The 19735-nt window shown below is 50.5% G+C and overlaps 1 protein-coding gene across 1 annotated transcript in view; it reads left to right on the forward strand.

Moving 5' to 3' along the window:
* Positions 1-19735, forward strand: part of FARP2 (FERM, ARH/RhoGEF and pleckstrin domain protein 2) — a 141545-nt gene that overhangs the window by 96235 nt on the left and 25575 nt on the right. The window contains exons 14-18 of the mRNA XM_026449083.1: positions 9639-9814; positions 14980-15069; positions 16072-16205; positions 16649-16730; positions 18568-18805. Of these exons, the coding sequence (XP_026304868.1) occupies positions 9639-9814; positions 14980-15069; positions 16072-16205; positions 16649-16730; positions 18568-18805 (720 nt within the window). The remainder of the gene's footprint in view (positions 1-9638; positions 9815-14979; positions 15070-16071; positions 16206-16648; positions 16731-18567; positions 18806-19735) is intronic.

Below are 19735 nucleotides of genomic sequence, written 5' to 3' on the forward strand. Positions count from 1 at the left end.
TAATTGTTCAATAAAATAAGGAAATATTTACTGTGAATTTTTAAATGGGCTTTTTAGCTTTCTTTCCCTCTACTTCTAGTTTTGATTTATGTAAGTTAAAGATTATTTTACGTATTAATCCCTGAAGCAGCTGCATGTTTTTGTGAGTGTCACTGACATCTTCATAGGCTTCTGAGCAACAAACAGGCAGCAGGCACCGTGACTCTTGTGCAGATGGTCTTATTTTAATGCGGATGGTAATGTCTGTGGAAGGCCAGCAGGCAAAGGTGCCTTGCTTCTTCTCGGTCTCAGCCCTGTCAGTGCTTCCTGGTCTCATCTGGTGTGGCCTGCACAGCGGAGCTGGGTGTTGGGGAGGACGTGCCATGCAGGCCCCCACCACACCCCACGGGGCAGGCCTGGTGTCCTTGCGCTTTTACCGTTCACAGAACAGATGTTGTTGGCTTCTTAATTCTGAAAATGAGGTTATTATTGCCTGTTTTTTCCTCAGTCAGCCAAAACCCACCCTGTAAATTACAGGGGAGAACGTGAACAAGAGACCTCTGCCCCAGAGTGCGGCGGCTCTGCAGGTTCTGGTCAAGGCTTTATTCCACTGTGAGCTTGAGTTTCCCATTCAGCCAACACGAGTTTCTGTGGCCTCCGTGGAGTGTCCATGCCTCTCTAGCCCCACACACGCCTGAGGGGGCGGGGGCTTTGGTCACTGCCTTCTGCTTTTGAGCCCTTTGAGGATAGGCTGCTCACTTACCCTTTTGGGACCTTAGAGCAGCACAGAGCTGCAGCCACTGATGTCAGGCGCCTCTGGGAAGGTGGTGGTGCCTCCCCCGGGCTCTAAGGCATCTGCTGCCCAGTGGGCAGGGTGGCCAGTGAGCACCTGAGGCCAGGAAGGGAGGCACCCGGCAGTAAGCCCTTCCTGGAGCTCAGAATTGTACCTGCCACACCAGAGCAGAGGGGCTGTGGCAGCAGCATGTTCTAGAAAGGCGCTTTTCAGAACAAACTCATGGGTCTCCTCAGCCCGCGGATGGATAGTTACTTCCCACTTAGAGGAGAGGGGAATGAGTCCCAGGGGCCTCACTTAGCCCCTGACATTATGCCGGCCCTCCTCCCTGACCATCACCCTCCTGGTCCTTGGGCCACCCCTGCCCAGCGCCCGCTGCCTAAGGATGAAGTGGGAGGCACCTGGGTGCATAAATCCTGATTTCAAGAAACTGCTCATAAGCATTTCTGTATTAGGTCTATAAGTTGACTGATTTAGATGGTCAAAACCATGTGCGCCTTATATTCTTGAAATATGTCAATTCAGATTATATTTCTTTCCTAATCCTAATAACCACCACCCTTTATTCAGTTTACTTTAATAGTTTGTTTTCAGGACCTTGCCTCCATTGTTCCAATAAAAAGATTCATAAGTCAGAGCATGCTTCTCAAAGTTCTGGACACAATGTATTAGAACAAAAACATAGAGGCTCTGGAGCACCTTCACATATTCCAGAGGAGACCGTACACCTGGCAGACAGCAGATCGGGACAAATGGCCCAAAGCACAACTTGCTGTTATAGGTTAGAACACCTGCTTTTCTTAGGAAGGAAAAAGTCTCGTTTATTTAGAGCAAAACAGGAAAGAAACAGAGATTATTGGGAGCACTTTCACTTTGTGTGTTGATACAGCTCTCTGAACCATGTGAGAGCAGCAGCAGTGGTTCCACTGTGTGCTGCCTGCCAAGCCGTGGCCCAAGGCTTTGTGTGTCAGCTCGTTAAAACCCCAAATGGCCCTTTGGAAAGCTGTGCCACGCATCACATCTTCACATCCTGTCCTGTGGGCAGTGATGCCGGGTAGGGTGAGCTAAATGCACAGTAGGAGATGAACCAATACCTGGACCCCTCGCCATTGACCGTTTTTCTATCTCCCACTTGTATTCTTTGAGCCAGATTTTGTGTGAAAGTGACTCATGACATCCTCTTCCAATAGTGAAGCCAGAAATAATTTTGGGCTAACTCATCAGGTTCACATTTACTTGGATCCCTTGGACAGTTCCACATTTTCCTTTTCTTCTGGAATTAACAATTCATTGATCGAGCCTCAGTTTCCTGTACCTTCTCTGAAGTTAACCTTCAACTTGACCTTGAATTTTGCCAACAAGAGCTGATTCTTCCTCCACTAATAGGCAAATATTTTCAAGAATCATTTGTTAGAGTTTTGAAGAGGAAAGTTGAAAAGAATGAAATAAAACTAACTTTACCTTTTTCTCTAAATGTGATATTTCTCTTTCATCACCTAGTTAGACGAATAAAAACAGTGTCTTGAAGGAAAAAGTGAAGATAAGCACAAAAGTTTAACATTGTGATTTTTAAATGACATTTCAGAAATCATGTGTTGAATATTGAGAAAATTCTGGAAGTAAAGAAACTGCCACAAAGAAAATCACCTGCCAGACCTGGTGCAGTGGCTCCTGCCTGTAATCCCAGCACTTTGGGAGGCGAAGGACGGCGGATCACAAGGTCAGGAGTTCGAGACTGGCTTGGCCAACATAGCGAAACCCCGTCTCTACTAAAAATACAAAAAAAAAAAAAAATTAGCTAGGCGTGATGGCAGGCACCTGTAATCCCAGCTGTTCGGGAGGCTGAGGCAGGAGAATCACTTGAACCCAGGAGACGGAGGTTGGAGTGAGCTGAGATCGTGCCAGTACACTCCAGCCTGGGTGACAGCCTGGGTAAAGTTAGTTTTATTTATTTTTTCCGTCTCAAAAAAAGAAAAAGAAAATCATCTGCCAGAGATGCTGACTGCCGACAGTCTGAAATAACAGTTTTAAATTTTATGTCTTTTGGCCAGGAATCAGAACACTTTGGGAGGCCAAGGTGGGAGGATCATTTTAGCCCAGGGAGGGAGTCAGGAGTTCAAGACCAGTCTAAGCAACATAGCAAGACCCCATCTCTATAAAAAAAAATAAAATGTTAGCTGGGCACAGTGATGTGTGCCTGTGATTCTAGCTACTTGGAAGGCTGAGGTGGGAGGATTGAGCCTTGGAGGTCAAGGCAAAGCTGCAGTGAGCCATGATTGTGCCACTGTACTCCAGCCTGGGCAACAGTGCAAGACCATGTCTCAAAAAAAAAAGGCCGGGTACCGTGGCTCACGCCTGAAGTTCCAGCACTTTGGGAGGCTGAGGTGGGCGGATCACTAGGTCAGGAGTTCAAGACCAGCCTGGTCGACATGGTGAAACCCCGTCTCTACTAAAAATACAAAAATTAGCTGGGCATGGTGTTATGCGCTTGTAATCCCAGCTACTCAGGAGGCTGAGGCAAGAGAATCACATGAACCCAGGAGATAGAGGCTGCAGTGAGCTGAGATTGTGCCACTGCAACTCCAGTCCAGCCTGGGAGACAGAGCAAGACTCAGTCTCAAAAAAAGAAAAGAAAAAGCTGGGCATGGTGGCTCACACCTGTAATCCCAGCACTTGGGGAGGCTGGGGTGGGCCAATCACTTGAGGCCAGGAGTTTGAGACCACCATGACAAAAACTGTCTCTACTAAAAATACAATAACAATTAGCCAGGCACAAGTGGCACATGCCTGTAATCCCAGCTACTTGGGAGGCCAAGGCCTGAGAATCATTTGAATCCAGGAAGCAGAGGTTGTAGTAAGCTGAGATTGTGCCACTGCACTCCAGCCTGGGCAACAGAGCAAGACTGTCTAAAGAAAAATAAGTAAATATGTGTCTTTTGAAGATGATCAAACCTTGTTATTTGCTGGAGTGTGGTGGCCTGATCACGGCTCACTGCAGCCTTGACTTCCCGGGCTCAGGTATTTCTCCCACATCCACCTTCTGAGTAGCTGGGACTGCAGGTGTGCGCACCACCACGCCTGGCTAAATTTTTGGTAATTTTATTAATTTTTTTTGTTTTTGTAGAGATTGGGTTTCACCATGTTACCAAGGCTGGTCTCAAACTCCTGGGCTCAAGTAATCCGCCCGCTTTGGCTTCCCGAAGTGCTGAGATTACAGGCATGAGCCACCGCGCCCGGCCAATTGGCAGCTTTGAGAATAATTCAGATGTTATTCTCTTCCCAAAGTGCAGTCTAGGCAATGAAGCCCGAGGGTGAACAGCCAGTGGACAGTTTGTGATCCATCCCAGCAGAAGTGTAGAGCTCAGTAAAACCTAACTACTGTTTGTATCTCTCAATTTCAAGTGTCTTAATGCTGACAACTGAAGTCTTGTCTACGGGTAAAGAAATCAGTCCTCCTTGAGGATATCGTGGGATAGCTGGGCCTTATCTTTGTGTGTAGTAGGTGTATCCTCCTACGAGTTGTGTATGATATGAATTTTATAGAAGGGACTCTTGTAACTCAGAACAAGACTGATTCTTACTGGCTGTTTTTCAGTAGAGGACCTCGGATTTAGAGTTTGTTTTTTACAGATACCTAAGATTAATTCTTTACCATGTCAGGTAAAACTAAACATATTCCATGGCACCTAAAACTTGATATTTAGCATTTTTAACTTCTCTGCCTTTTTTTCTTTTTCTGAGACATAGTCTCACTCTGTTTCCCAGGCTGGAGTGCAGTGGTACGATCTTGGCTCACTGCACCCTCCACCTCCCGAGTTCAAGCGATTCTCCCACCTCAGCCTCCAGAGTAGCTGGAATTGCAGGCATGCACCACCACACCCGGCTAATTTTTGTATTTTTAGTGGAGAGGGGGATTCACCATGCTGGCCAGGCTTCTCTCGAACTCCTGACCTCACGTGATTCACCTGCCTCAGCCTCCCAAAGTGCTGGGATTACAGGCTTGAGCCACCCCGCCCAGCCGACATCTGATTTTAACCCTGCATTCTGATGTGCATTGTCAGTGTCAAAAAGATTTTCTAAGACGGAGGAGCACTATGGCCAAGTGTCATTTTATGATATCCACAGAATTCAAAATAGCAGAGCCTGAAAGACACTAACTTTATCCTATCATATGTCACTGTGGAAAGCACCCTCAGAGCCATGGTCCCACACTTATTTTCTTACTGTGGAGTACGTCTGTGTTGGTGACTTCAGCTGAACATGTTCCCCAGGGATAAATGCAACAGCCCATACAAAATCAGACATGAGGACACAGTCCAACAACTTCATGTGTAAATTAAGTTACACATTCATCATCAGTTGCTTGTAAAAAAAAAAAAAAGGGTCTCCTCACAGATGTATTGACTTTATCATGTAGGATCTGTATCTGTGTTTGTGTAATTTGAAGTAGGCTTGATTTATAAGGTTTGCTATAGCTAACATTTAAAGAAATGTTTAAACTAGGCACAGTGGTGCATGCCTGTAGTCCTAGCTACACAGAAGGCTAAGGCAAGAGGACTGTTTGAGGCCAGGAGTTCAAGTTCAGTTTGGACTTCATAAGATCCCATCTATTTAAACAAAAGAAAAAGGAAAAGGGTCTGGGCGCAGTGGCTCACATCTGTAATCCCAGCACTTTGGGAGGCCAAGGCAAGTGGATCACCTGAAGTCAGGAGTTCGAGACCAGCCTAGCCAACATGGTGAAACCACATCTCTACTAAAAATACAAAAATTAGCTGGGAATGGTGGCGGTCACCTGTAGTAGAGTGACCTGTAGTAGAGGCTGAGGCACGACAATCGCTTGAACCCAGGAGGCGGAGGTTGCAGTGAGCCAAGATTGCGCCACTGCACTCCAGCCTGGGCGACAGAGTGAGAGACTCGGTCTCAAAAGAAATTTTAAAAAAAAGAAAAAAATGTTTAATGGTAGTTTGTGGTACTTTTAAATGTATTTACTAAATTATGAGTTGACCATTTTTTGTTAAATAGAAAGTATTTATAATAGGGCAGGAGCAGTGGCTCCCACCTGTAATCCCAGCACTTTGGGAGGCCAAAGCGGACAGATCACTTGAGGTCAGGAGTTCAAGACCAGCCTGGCCAATGTGGCGGAACCCCATCTCTACTAAAAATACAAAAATTAGCCGGCATGGTGGTGTGTAGTCCCAGCTACTCAGGAGGCTGAGGCACAAGAATGACTTGAACCCAGGAGGCAGAGGTTGCAGTGAGCTGAGATTGCAGTGCTAGTGCCACTACACTCCAACCTGGGCAACAGAGACTTTGTCTCAAAAAAATGTATTTATGGCTGGGCGCGGTGGCTCATGCCTGGAATCCCAGCACTTTGGGAGGCCGAGATGGGCGAATCACGAGGTCAGGAGATCAAGACCATCCTGGCTAACACGGTGAAACCCCGTCTCTACGAAAAATACAAAAAATTAGCCGGGTGTGGTGGCGGGCGCCTGTAGTCCCACCTACTCGGGAGGCTGAGGCAAGAGAATGGCGTGAACCCAGGAGGTGGAACTTGCGGTGAGCAGAGATCGCGCCAGTGCACTCCAGCCTGGGCGACAGAGCAAGACTCTGTCTCAAAAAAAAAAGTATTCATAGTATTATCAAATGATGACTTTTAACCTCCATAGAACCAAAAATAGTTTATTCCAAATGAGCAGTCTGTCCTAAAGGGGAGTGTCCTTCCTTTATGAGGTATTTATTGAGGGGTTGTTTACTGGGAGTGGCATTTTCCTTTTTTTTTTGTTTTTTTGAGACGGAGTCTTCCTCTGTTGCCCAAGCTGGAATGCAGTGGCGCGATCTCGGCTCACTGCAACCTCCACCTCCCAGGTTCAGGCGATTCTCCTGCCTCAACCTCCCGAGTAGCTGGTATTACAGGCACGTGCCAGCACATCTGGCTAATTTTTGTGTTTTCAGTAGAGACAGGGTTTCACCATCCTGGCCAGGCTGGTCTCAAACTCCTGACCTTGTGATCCACCCACCTCAGCCTCCCAAAGTGCTGAAATTACAGCCATCAGCCACCGCGCCCGGCCGGGAGTGGCCCTTTCTAATTTACAGCCCTGTTAACCCACACTGGCCATGGCCTGTTTGCAACCCCAACAGCGTCATAGCAGCACACGTTATGATGTATCTCGTGATTATGCCATTTCCTCAAGTTTTACCTCCTGCAACTTAAAGGCAGGTTTTGCAGCAACTTTTTGGTAAACTGTCAACTAGTAACTTGCTGTTGGACTGTACTCCAAGTGAGGTGCTCTGAGGACCCCGGAAGGACACAAGGGCAGAATAGTGAAGGCCGACTTTAACTTCAGAAGCAATGAGTGGAAAACATCTTCCTGCTACACCCTGAACAATACAGTTATGAAGAATAAATAGATAGCAGCAGCTTCTAGACTTTTCTCTGAATTTTCATCACATAAAATATCTCCTTGTGAAATTCTGGCTTATTGAGGACAAAGAAGATTCTGGAACACAAACCCCAAACAGCGCATCTTTGGAAACATGCCTCTTTTCAACATAAGAAGTAATCCACACTTCAGGGGCTAGCACAGAGCCACAGTTCCACTTTGAGCCCTTCAGAAGTGACGAAGACCAAGTGTGGCCCAGTATGTGAGGCAAGGAGGAAGTGGGAATTTCATGCTATTTTCAGGTTGCTTAGTATTCTTTGAATGTGTAATAAAAGCAAATTCTAATAAATTGGTTGTTAATAATTTCCTATAGTGATGTTACCTAGGTTTTCTGTAGCAATGAATGTTTCATCGTGTTTTAAATGTATCTTGTGAAAAATTCCAGAGGAAAGCTCTGCTATCATGAGCACTGATATTTCATCTTAAGAACCCTAATAAGTAGAATTCCTAGCAGCAGACAAGATATTTCCAGGGCTCCTGATTTGTCAATGTGAAAAGAAGGACTTCCTCCGCTCCGTCCCCCATGTCCCACTGGAGGGTTAACCTGTTGAGTTGCTTATGCCAGCCCAGCAAACGGAATCATGATGTCGGCTGCTCTCAAGAAGCTGCTCTATACTAATCTGCCTATACACTTACATGTTTTAGGTTAAGGGAACCAAGTTTGGGTTTTATAAACTGGTCACTACAGGCAAGTGTAAGAGAATCTTGCTTTGAAAACCAGTTGTGGGTGGAGTAAGGAGGCACCATGGTGTGGCATTTATGCAATCGGGTTCAAATCGAGTTACTTCTGTTGCAACATTTGGTAAGCCGAATCAGTAATCATCATTAGAAATCATGATGGTTTCAGTGTTCAGATACTATACACTTGGAAACATAAATGTCTATCTTTGATAGTTTTGTTTGTTTGTTTGTTTTGAGACGGAGTCTCGCTCTTTTTGCCCAGGCTGGAGCGCAATGGCACCACCTCAGCTCACTGCAACCTCCGCCGTTCAAGTGATTCTCCTGCCTCAGCCTCCCAAGTATCTGGGACTACAGGCACCCGCCACCACACCCGGCTAATGTATTATATTTTTAGTAGAGATGGGGTTTCACCATGTTGGCCAGGCTGGTCTCTAACTCCTGACATCAGGTGATCCGCCCACCTCGGCCTCCCAAAGTGCTGGGATTACAGGGATGAGCCACCACACCTGGCCTTTGGTGGTTTCGGGTTCATGCCATTCTCCTGCCTCAGCCTCCTGAGTAGCTGGGATTACAGGCACCCACCATCACACCCAGCTCATTTTTTGTATTTTTAGTAGAGACAGGGTTTCACCGTGTTAGCCAGGTAAAGTTATCTTTAAAATTTGGCACTTAATAGTTACTGGTTTCCCATAGAAAAACATTAGGAATTAACTGTTGTGAATTTTTTTTAAATAGAAAAGGATTTTTTTATTATAAAATTCACAATGGCCGGGCGCAGTGGCTCAAGCCTGTAATCCCAGCACTTTGGGAGGCCGAGACGGGCGGATCACGAGGTCAGGAGATCCAGACCATCCTGGCTAACACGGTGAAACCCCGTCTCTACTAAAAATACAAAAAAAAAAACTAGCCGGGCGAGGTGGCGGGCACCTGTAGTCCCAGCTACTCGGGAGGCTGAGGCAGGAGAATGGCGGGAACCCAGGAGGCGGAGCTTGCAGTGAGCTGAGATCGCATCACTGCACTCCAGCCTGAGTGACAGAGCGAGACTCTGTCTCAAAAAAAAAAAAAAATTCACAATGAAATATACTTCATCATCCACTTTAGAATTGGGCTGCAAATTTGGCACCTATTTATTCAAAAACAAACATTGTTTTAAGGAGAAAAGTATTACTGTATTTTAGAAAACCAAAATAAAATCCCCATTAATGAAAAATGGAACTGGAAAACAGTGTCATGAATTGAGCAGTTTTATATGATCCATTTTTTAATGAATAATAAGTTTGGCCTTAAAATAGACATTGCTTTTTCAGATGTTAGCACTCGTTTGACATCTTAAGTCTCTAACCTCTAGCAATGCACATAGAAAGTGTTCCCCCTTCCTGGTGGTGCCTTTTGCTTTACACACTTTGTGGTGCTTGATTTTATCATAGTTACATACTCTGCAGAGGAAAAAGAAGCCCCCTAGAAACACAAGGATGGTATCCAGGCCCCCCTAGATTCCTGGGGGATCCACACTGTCTGTGGATTGCTTTCTGAAATTGGGTAGATGAACCATCAACCCTCATTTTCATTGTATGTCATGTTCAGTATCGTGTGTAGTAGAGGCTCTACCGAAACACATTTTCCAGGAAGTGCCTGGCACTGTGTGAGTCTGGCGGCTGCGTGGTCAGGAGTGTGGTCGTGGCTCTAAGCCAGCCTCTCAGCCCTGTCTCATTTCTCGCTCCATCCCCCGCCCCATTCGTTTCCAGGCCTTTCCACGAAGAGTCCTCAGCCTTCTCCCTGCAGCCGGAAGAGCCCCCTGAATCTGAGCCCTGCATTTCAGGGGCCTGTGGGCCCAGCTGGACGGGGCTCGTCCCCACTCCTGAGCCCTGTCCTCAGTGATGCTGGCGGAGCTGGGATGGACGACGAGGAGCCGAGACACAAGGTGGGCCCCTCCAGGCTGAGAAGCTGGCAGAGGGTTGCTGGGTGGATGGACCTGTGCTCACTGCTCCTCGGGATGGTGCTGGTGGGGCCCCCAGGGTGGGGCAGGGAAGGGCCCTGCACTCAGAGCCGCCCTACCAGCCTGCTGAGCAGAGGAGGTGCTGGGCCGCCTTCCCTAGCAAAACCTTCCTGAGACTTTACTCTTATCTCTGGGACTCCAGGTTCCTTCATACAAAAACAAGTTTCCTTGTTCATTTAGCAAACAGTTTCCTGGCACCCACAGGCTCCATGTGTCAGGCTGGATCCTGGGACTGAGTAGGCACTTCTAGCCTCCCCTACTCTTCCTTCCTTCCTACCTTCCTCATTTCTCCCTCCTTTCCTCCCTCCTTTACTCCTTTCTTCCCTCCTTGCTTGGTCAAGCTTCTACTTTAACAATTGAGTAACTGGGAGGAAAGATCTGGGTGCTAAGGGAGGGTCCACCAGGGACCCCTTTGGGTTCCGGAGAGGCTCTTGGGTGGGAGACCCCGTGGACAAGGAGGTGTCCTGGGCCAGGCATTGGAGACAGTGGAGGAGCCACCTGTGGGGAGGGGACAGTCCTCTGCTGTTGTGGCAAGGGGAGGGGTACATGGGCCACAGGCAGGACTGAGGGTTTATGACAAAGTTGAGGCAGTGTCCCCTGTGGGTCTCCTTTTATCGAAGATGATAGGAATAAGGGCACAAACTGAGAGTCTGCAAGGAGAAAGTGACCCAGCAGAGAAGCTCGCTGCTGGCAGACACAGGGCAGCCAGGGGAGGGAGGCTGTGGCCTCAGGTGGCCTCCACTCTCCCAGCCCAGTGGAGTCTGCCTACAGCTACAGTTTTGCAGATGGGCCCTAAAAGAAAAGACTCAGGATCCGGGGAGTTTGCGGAGTATATTGGGCCTGGAGTCCACAGAGAAGGGAGACACAGGGTCCCTGAGTGGCAGCTGGATGGGAAGCGGCCATGGGGCCTCTAGGAGGGAGGGAGTCAGTGCTGGTGCAGGGGGAGGCGTGTCATTGTGACACCTCAGCACTCCTGCTTTGGCCTGAATTGGCCAGAGGATATTCTGTCCAAGGCCTGCCTTCCAGATGGCAGGGCTACCCGTGGGATGCTGGGGCTCTCAGCAGGTGGGATGGCACAGGGCAGGCTCTTCCTTCCCTGTGCCCTGGGGGTCCCCCTGGATCCCACTGGAATGGAAGGAGCCCCCTGGTGTGGAGGCAGCAAAGGATATTAAACATGCTGCTGCATGAGGCCTGAAGGTGAAGGCTGCTTCTGGGTCCTGGCAGCAAGACTGTTTCCAAAAGAGGTGTCTTTTTATTTTATTTTGGAAACCTAATGACAGTCTCTTTAGTTCACTGTTTCTTCGGTACAAAAACCAAAAATGGCTACCAGGCAGTCTGTTACTAAGACTAAATTTTAACTTGTAACTTTTTATATTATGAAAATCAGTTGATTCTTTAGATGGTTCTATAGGGTGACAGCTTGTCACATCTGAGGATAATTGGGCTGGTGGCAAGTGGCCCTGGAAGAAGCCTGTTAGTCACAACGTGGCATGGGGCCAGCAGCATGACAAGGCCCTTTGGGATGGGGGCACCTCAGGATCCTCACAGAGCCATGCCCTTGAGGAGTTGGTGGCTGGGTCACTGCAGAGAAAGATTCGGCAGTCCTTGGGCCCAGCCCCTGCGTGTTGGCACCTTCAGCCCTGTCGTGGTGTCTCCTTACCTCTCCTCAACACCTGGGCTCTGGAGGGAGGGCTCTGGGCTCTGCTTCAATTCTGTGTGTGTGAGCTGACATAGCAAGGCTAGTGCCCAGCACAGGTGGGCTCTGAGATGGCAAGGATGGCCCCTTCATCACTATGCAGGGGCTGCTGGTTTGACCGGGAGGTAGGTTTCCACCAGAGGACCCCTCTGTGCTGACCTCATGAACCAGTGTCTCCAGCTGGGCTGCAACAGGTTCTGGGGAGACCCCGGCCCCAGATTCACTGACGGCTCTGCTGGCAGAGCCTGGCAGACCACTCTCCTGGGGGAACCAGGGTGACACGGGTCTGAGAACCCCGTGCTGCCATTGAGGCCGCCCGTCAAGCTTTTGCACTTGCACCCAGTTGCTTGGTTGTGCCGGGAGGGGCAAAGAACTTCCCCCCCTCCAGCCCACCCACGCCAGCTTGTGCCCTCCTCCCCAGTGTCTCCCACTTGATGCACCATTTATTGCCTTTTTAATAGAGATTTGTGAGGATCAGCCATAGTTGAAAGGTAGGAAGGCCAAAGGTGGCAGAAGCCTCTTCCATGCTCTGCATGGGCACACAGACCCTTCCTGTGGGGACAGGTGGCGAAGTTCACAGGAATTGCACGCTCCTCTGGAGCTGTCCCTGGCCGCCCTCACATCTCTGGCCTGTAGCCCAGCTTACTGGGGCCTCAGCTGGACATTGATCTGGAGCTGGGGACAGGGTGGCAGCTGCTGTGTTTTCTGTCCCTGAGAGTCTCCTTACGGTATTCCTTGGGCTGATGAGGTGGGGGCGGGGGCAGGGGTGGCATGGACGGCCCTTCCCTTGGCCACTCTGCTCCCCTGACTCCCCTGTGACCCACTGGTAGCACCTGTGATGAGCAGTCTCATCAGCGACTGCTGTGGCTCTCTGATGGTGTCTGTGTCTCTGTGAGCCTCGCCCCTGGAGCAGTGGAGCTGCTCCGGGACTCGAGCATCCTGTTCCTACAGAGCAACATTCAGAGTTAGGACATTGCTTTTGGACTCCATGCCAAGGTGACTGTGGCTAGGAAGTCGTCCTCCCTAGACCAGACTCTCCCCCCAGGGCCCAAGGCCAACAGTTTGTGGGGCATTAACATGCAACATCCCTGTCCCTCAGCTGTGTGGGGAAGGCTGGGGCCTCGCAGACCATAAACATGGGCCTCTGGGGGCGGGACCAGCTCTGACCCCAGAGAATTCACTGGGCATGTCAAGCTCAGGTGGAGAAAGGACTTCTTTCTCTCTTTTTTTTTTTTTGAGACGGAGTCTCGCTCTGTCGCCCAGGCTGGAGTGCAGTGGCTGGATCTCAGCTCACTGCAAGCTCCGCCTCCCAGGTTCACGCCATTCTCCTGCCTCAGCCTCCCGAGTAGCTGGGACTACAGGCGCCCGCCACCACGCCCAGCTAATTTTTTGTATTTTTAGTAGAGACGGGGTTTCACCATGTTAGCCAGGATGGTCTCGATCTCCTGACCTCGTGATCCGCCCACCTCGGCCTCCCAAAGTGCTGGGATTACAGGCATGAGCCACTGCGCCCTGCCAAAAAAGTCATTTTTAATATCATGAAACTCAAAAAGAAAAAATTGAAAAAGCCTAAAGGCTGGAAAGGTGGTTCAGCTTCTGAGGAGACCATTGCACCAAGAGGTGGGGACTGAGCTGGTAGACAGTGGCAGGGCTGTGGGAGCCAGGCAGGCTGCCAGCCATGGGGAAGAGCTGAGAGAACAGCAGTGGACGTGTGCAGGACTCTGGCGGGGGAGGCACAGCACCTGGGCACTGGAGGGCTCCAGGCAGCAGCATCTTGGCGGGCGGTCCCTTCAGCTGGCTATATCCATGGGCTCAGGACTCACAGGATAAATGTGCCTCTGTCCTCTCATCCACGAGGGGTGGACAAGCCTGCAGGCTGTGCTGAACTTCACAGCAGCACAGGGAAGAAGACATGACTCCACCTGCCACCTCAGCTGCTTGCTCACTTGCAAACCCAGCTCCTGATATTCCTCCCAAACCTCCAGTCATGGCAGCTGGTCTTTCCCTTGGCTTAGGCCAAAAGCTGCGGCAGTCACCCCTCCTGCCTCCAACCCTCACACCTTAACTCCACACTGGAATCAGGTTGGCTCAACCTTCAGAATGTGTCCAGGATCTCACCCCTCACCCCTCTGAGCCCCCAGCCAGGGCTGTCTCACCAGCTCGTGCCGAGGTCCACTGGGAGCCTCTCTGCCCTCCTGATCTGCTCTCATCCTGGGGCCAAGTGCATCACAGCACATTCAGGTAGACCCCAAAGGGTCCAGAAGGCCCACATGGCCTGCCTTCCCCACCAGTAGCCTGTCTATTCCCTTTTACCTCCCCACCTTGCTCCAGCCGCTTGACCTCTGACCTGCCCCACGGGCTGACCTGCCCGCTCTGAGTGAGGCTGCGTGCCGCATCCCCCAGCCTCCAGCCCCTCCTCTGCTCTGCGTTGTGTCTTGTACAGCCCTCTGTGCTGCGATGTGTGACTGTGTGTGTTGCTTCTTGCCTGTCTTCTCCTGGTAGGACACCCTCACAGGGGCAGGGGGCAGTGTCCAGGCCCCTGTTCGGAGCTGACACCTGCTCCATGGATATTTGCACGGCCCACCTGCCCTGAAGCTGGCCACAGTCTGGTGGTGGGGCAGGCAAGCTGCCAGGGTAGAGCAGGATCATGGTTTCTGGGCAGTGGGAAAGGACGGAGAAGAGGCTGTTAAGTTGCACCTCAACAGAGGGTGGCTCTTGGAGGGTTCAGGGTGGGGAGAGGCCCTTCAGGGACAGGACCCAGTGCCTGCCGAGGCCATCATGAGGCATGTGCTTTGCCAGGAACACTGTGTTGGGTGAGGTGTAGAGGGTCCCCCACAGCCAGCTTGCCTGCTTGGCACCAGCACCTTGGGCAAAGATAGCCCTGCCGGCTATAGGAGTGCTCGGGGCTGGGCTATCTCCAGCAGGGCACAGAAAACGGCCTGGGGTATGGTCCACATCTGCATCAGGAAGGGCACCGGCAAGCCTGGCGCTCTGACACAGGCACACTTAGAATGCACACTGTTTGCTCTTTTTAATGACTTTTGTATGGGTTAGGTTTAATAATTTATAAGCACACACACACTCATGGACCTGTGTCTGCTGACCAGCTGTGCCACTGGCAGTGATATATAAAAAATGATTTTATCACAAAACCAATAATAAATTTCAGCCCTGTTTACATATGGTGATATTTGAACAGCAATTCTTTTCTCCAAAAGAATAACAGGATTATGTTTTTACTCAGGGATAAATCCCTTCAGAAGTTGAAGATGAAAACCCCATGACAATATTAACTTGAGCAGAAGAAAGCAAACATTACAAACTTCAGGCTGCCTGAACATGGGAGGGTCCCATGTCCCATGGATGCACCCTTACAGCTCTCTGCTTCTTTCAGCACATGCCTGCAGACGAGGCCTACTTCATAGTCAAGGAGATTCTCGCTACAGAACGAACATACCTGAAGGATTTAGAAGTTATTACCGTGGTACGAAAGTCCTTGATTACTTTTTTTAAAAAATAAATCTCTCATCTGAACACAGAGAAATCTTTTTTTTGTTTGTTTTTTTTTTTGAGATGGAGCCTCATTCTGTCACCTAGGCTGGAGTGCAGTGGCGTGATCTCAGCTCACTGCAACCTCCGCCTCTTGGATTCAAGTGATTCTTCTGCCTCAGCCTCCCTAGTAGCTGGGATTATAGGTGCCCACCACCACACCCAGCTAATTTTGTTTATTTAGTAGAAGTGGGGTTTCACCATGTTGGCCAGGCTGGTCCCAAACTCCTGACCTCAATGATCTGCCCAAAGTACTGGGATTACAGGCGTGAGCCACTGCGCCCAGCCAAGAAATATCTCTTGATAATCATGAGACTTGGGATGTATATATTTTTGTTAAATATATCTGCCTTAAAACATTTATTCTAAGTCCAGTCAGAACATTAGATCCAAGTTTTTGTTTTTTTTTTTTTTGAGACGGAGTCCCGCTCTGTCGCCCAGGCTGGAGTGCAGTGGCCAGATCTTAGCTCACTGCAAGCTCCTCCTCCCGGGTTTACGCCATTCTCCTGCCTCAGCCTCCCGAGCAGCTGGGACCACAGGTGCCCGCCACCTCGCCCAGCTAGTTTTTTGTATTTTTTAGTAGAGACGGGGTTTCACCGTGTTAGCCAGGATGGTCTCAATCTCCTGACCTCGTGATCCGCCCGTCTCGGCCTCCCAAAGTGCTGGGATTACAGGCTTGAGCCACCGCGCCCGGCCTGGATCCAAGTTTTTGTGAAGCTATAAAGCTGCAAAGTGTCCATTTGAAACTTTTGATGTAGGATAGTTTCATTATATTTGATCAACAAAGAGGATAGTTGTAGGGCTGATCTGAACCCTCTTTGTAGCCGGTGAGTGGAGGGTCATTGCTGGGTGTCCTATGGCTACAGGCCCTCAAGGGCACAGTTTCTCAGTCCCCAACAAGAACCATGCCTCCCATGACACCGCACTCTTCCCACAGTGGTTCCGCAGCGCAGTGGTGAAGGAGGACGCCATGCCTGCGACTCTGATGACACTGCTCTTCTCCAACATCGATCCCATCTATGAGTTCCACAGAGGCTTCCTGCGCGAGGTGGAGCAGAGGCTGGCACTCTGGTAACACCCCTTCGGCCCCTAGGTCTTGGACCCCCACACAGGAGACTCCCACACCAACTCATCATCACAGCTCTTAGGAGCTTCCCAGCTTCAGAAACTAATTCAGAAGAGCCATTTTTTCACTGGAGTGTATTTTTAGGAGCCTGCGGAGAGGTAGAGATATAATAATACCCTTTATTCACCCTCTTCCAGAAAAGAGAGTGCAAGGAGCAAGTTAAAAATAGAAGATCCCTTTTTGCCTGGTTACCATCTATTTTAGAGAATGGCCAGACACCTAATAGTAGCTTCCATCCAGGGCAGGCCCTGCCCTGCGGCCTCTTCCACCTCAGAGCTTCACAACCTTCTTGCAGCTGGAACCAGGGCAGCTGTCACCCTGCATCAGATTACAGTGCCTTCTGTAAGCTTTCACCATGTTTAGAATGACTTTGTTTCTTTTTACTCAGGGAAGGGCCCTCCAAAGCCCACACAAAAGGCGGCCATCAACGAATCGGGGACATCCTGCTCAGGAACATGCTCCAGTTAAAGGTAGGCTGCATGGTGACTGCTGCCTACCCGAGTGCTGTTAATGGGAGAAAACCTCGGTCCCGAAGCTGAGGCCCCTCAGAACAGCATCCTGTCAGAAAAGGGTCCCCTCAGAACAGGATCCCCTTCAGAGTAGGGGCCCCTCAGAACAGGATCCCCTCAGAGAAGGGTCCCCTCAAAGCAGGGTCCCCCCAGACCAAGGTCCCCCTCAGAGCAGTCTCCTCAGAACAGGATCCCCCCAGACCAGGGTCCCCCTCAGAGCAGGGTCTCCTCAAAACAAGGTTTCCTTAGAGCAGGGTCACCCTCAGAGTGGGGTCTGCTCAAAACAGGGTCCCCTCAGAGCAGGGTCCCCCAGATCAAGGTCCCCCTAAGAGCAGGGTCTCCTCAGAACAGGGACCCCCTCAGAGCAGGGTCCCCTCAGAAAAGGGGTTTCACAGAACAGGGTCCCCTCAGAACAGGGGATCCACAGAGTGGGGTCCCCTCAGACCAGGGGCCCCCTCAGAGTGGAGTCTTCTCAAAACAGGGGCCCCCTCAGAGCAGGGGCCCCCTCAGGGCAGGGTATCCTCAGAACAGCATCCCCTCAGAGCAGGGGACCCCCCCAAAACAGGGGCCCCCTCAGAAAAGGATCTCCTCAGAACAGGGTCCATCTCAGAACAGGATCCTACTCAAAGCAGGGTGCCCCCAGAGCAGGGTTTCCCCAGAGCAGGGCCCTCTCAGAACAGGGTCTTCTCAGAATAGCATCCCCCTGAGGCTCTCAGAAGAGGGTTCCCTCAGAGTAAAGTTCCCTCAAAACAGAGTCCTTCTCAGAGCAGCAGCCCCCTCAGAACAGGGTCCCCTTTGAGCATCATTCCCATTAGAACAAGGTTCCCCCAGAACAGCATCACCCTCTGAACAGGGGCTCCTCAGAACTGCATCTTCCTCAGAACAGGATCCTACTCAGGGCAGGGTCCTGCTCTGGATGGGGTCTTCCTCAGAATCTTGTTTCCCTCAGAAAAGAGTCTGGCTCAGGGCAGTGTCCAGGGCCCCATCAGGACACTGATTCCCCAGAACAAGTTCCCTCCTCACCACATTCCCCTCAATAAGGGCTCTCCAAGAATAGGATGCCCCTGGAAGCAGCATACCCCTCACAACAGGGTCCCCCAGAACATGGTCTCCCTCCAGTCAGAACTACCCCCAAAACAGGCTCCACCTTAAAACATGGTCTGCCTTAGATCACGGCCCTTACCAGCCCCAGAACATCATTCTCTTCAGAACCTTTTTCTCCACTGATGAGCATTCCCTTGAGAACAGTATCCCCATTTCCATCAGGACAGGACTCCCCCAGAACAGTGTTCACCTCAGGGCAGGATTCTCCCCCAGAACATTGTCCTCCTCAGAATGGGTCCCCCGAGAACAGCATCCTCTTCAGAACAGGGCCTCCCTCAGAGCAGGGTTCCCCACAGAACAGAGTCTTCCCCAGAACATCATTCTCAGGACAGAGTCTCCCCTCCCCAGGACAGGGCCCTCATTGTGTCCCACATAGCCAACTACAGCCCTCCCATCCTCAGTTCTTCCTCTGTCCAGTGAGGAGACAGCCCTGATCCACTCAGTGCATGTAATATGAGGCCAGTTAGTGATGCACATAGCAGTGACTCTAGTTGGAATGAGGTACAGGTCACATGGCATCTGAGACGGGTTGAGATGCATTCCGTGGAGGCTACAAAGCCCCCACTGGCGCACGCTGGGCCACCGGTCAGTTTGCCCTGTGGGGATTTCCAGCCGGCACCTGCCATCAAGGAAAACAGGCCAGTCTCCCCCTGGACCCCTACATCTCACCTAAAGGCCTCTTGCGCCTCCACAGGAGTTTACCAGCTACTTCCAAAGACATGACGAGGTCCTAACAGAACTGGAAAAGGCTACCAAACGCTTTAAGAAGTTGGAGGCGGTGTATAAGGAGTTCGAGCTGCAGAAGGTCTGCTACTTGCCTCTCAACACGTTCCTGCTGAAGCCCATCCAGCGGCTGCTGCACTACCGCCTGCTGCTGCGACGCCTGTGTGGACACTACACTCCCGGTCACCATGACTATGCCGACTGCCATGGTGAGTGTGGGTGCGGCCCTGCATCTCGAGGATCAGATCAGTGGCTGGGAGGCAGGGGCGGCTTTGCTAGACCTGAAGACTTCCTTCACTGGGAAGCGCAGGAGTCCACCCCATTAGGGCCTGGACCACAGTGGTCAGCACTGGCCCTGGCCTTGCCTCCCGTCTCCTCTGGCTGCTGGCAGAGGGCAGGTCCCACGCTACACCAGGTCTCTGCCTATTCTGCTCCTCCATCCGCAGGCAAGGCCCTGCCCATCTCCACTTCTGAGCAGTGTAGGGAATGACTCTGATTGCCCTGCAGGGGTCACAGGGCATGCTTCTGCTGGGGACCGCAAAGCCCCCATAAGTACACTGGGGAATGGGGTGCAACACCCAGAGCAACCTGCTGCCTGTGGATGTTTCTGTCCTGGAGGCCATGGCTCTAAAACATACAAAAGATTGGGCCAAGGTGACCTGTTAGAAGTTTTTAACATAGACAGCCTTTGTAATTTTTGATGTTTAAAAGGGACAAAAGAGTAAACTCTAATCTTTTTAATCTAAAAATATGATTTCTAATTTTATTGTAAATTTAATCCCCTTTTCTGAGGTGACTCAGTCATGAGGGGGACACTGCTCTAATGGGGACCTATGCTGATGGGGATGTGGTCTGATGGGAACTTTATGCTCATCAGGATGTTTTTTGTTTTTGTTTATATTTTTTTGTTTTTTGTTTTTTGAGATGGAGTCTCCCTCTGTCGCCCAGTGGCGCGATCTTGGCTCACTGCAAGCTCCGCCTCCTGGGTTCACACCATTCTCCTGCCTCAGCCTCTCCAGTAACTGGGACTACAGGTGCCCGCCACCACGCCAGGCTAATTTTTTTTGCATTTTTAGTAGAGACGGGGTTTCACTGTGTTAGCCAGGATGGTCTTGATCTCCTGACCTTGTGATCTGCCC

This window comes from Piliocolobus tephrosceles, chromosome 11 (assembly GCF_002776525.5).
Source record: "Piliocolobus tephrosceles isolate RC106 chromosome 11, ASM277652v3, whole genome shotgun sequence".
In the NCBI taxonomy this organism is placed as follows: domain Eukaryota; kingdom Metazoa; phylum Chordata; class Mammalia; order Primates; family Cercopithecidae; genus Piliocolobus; species Piliocolobus tephrosceles.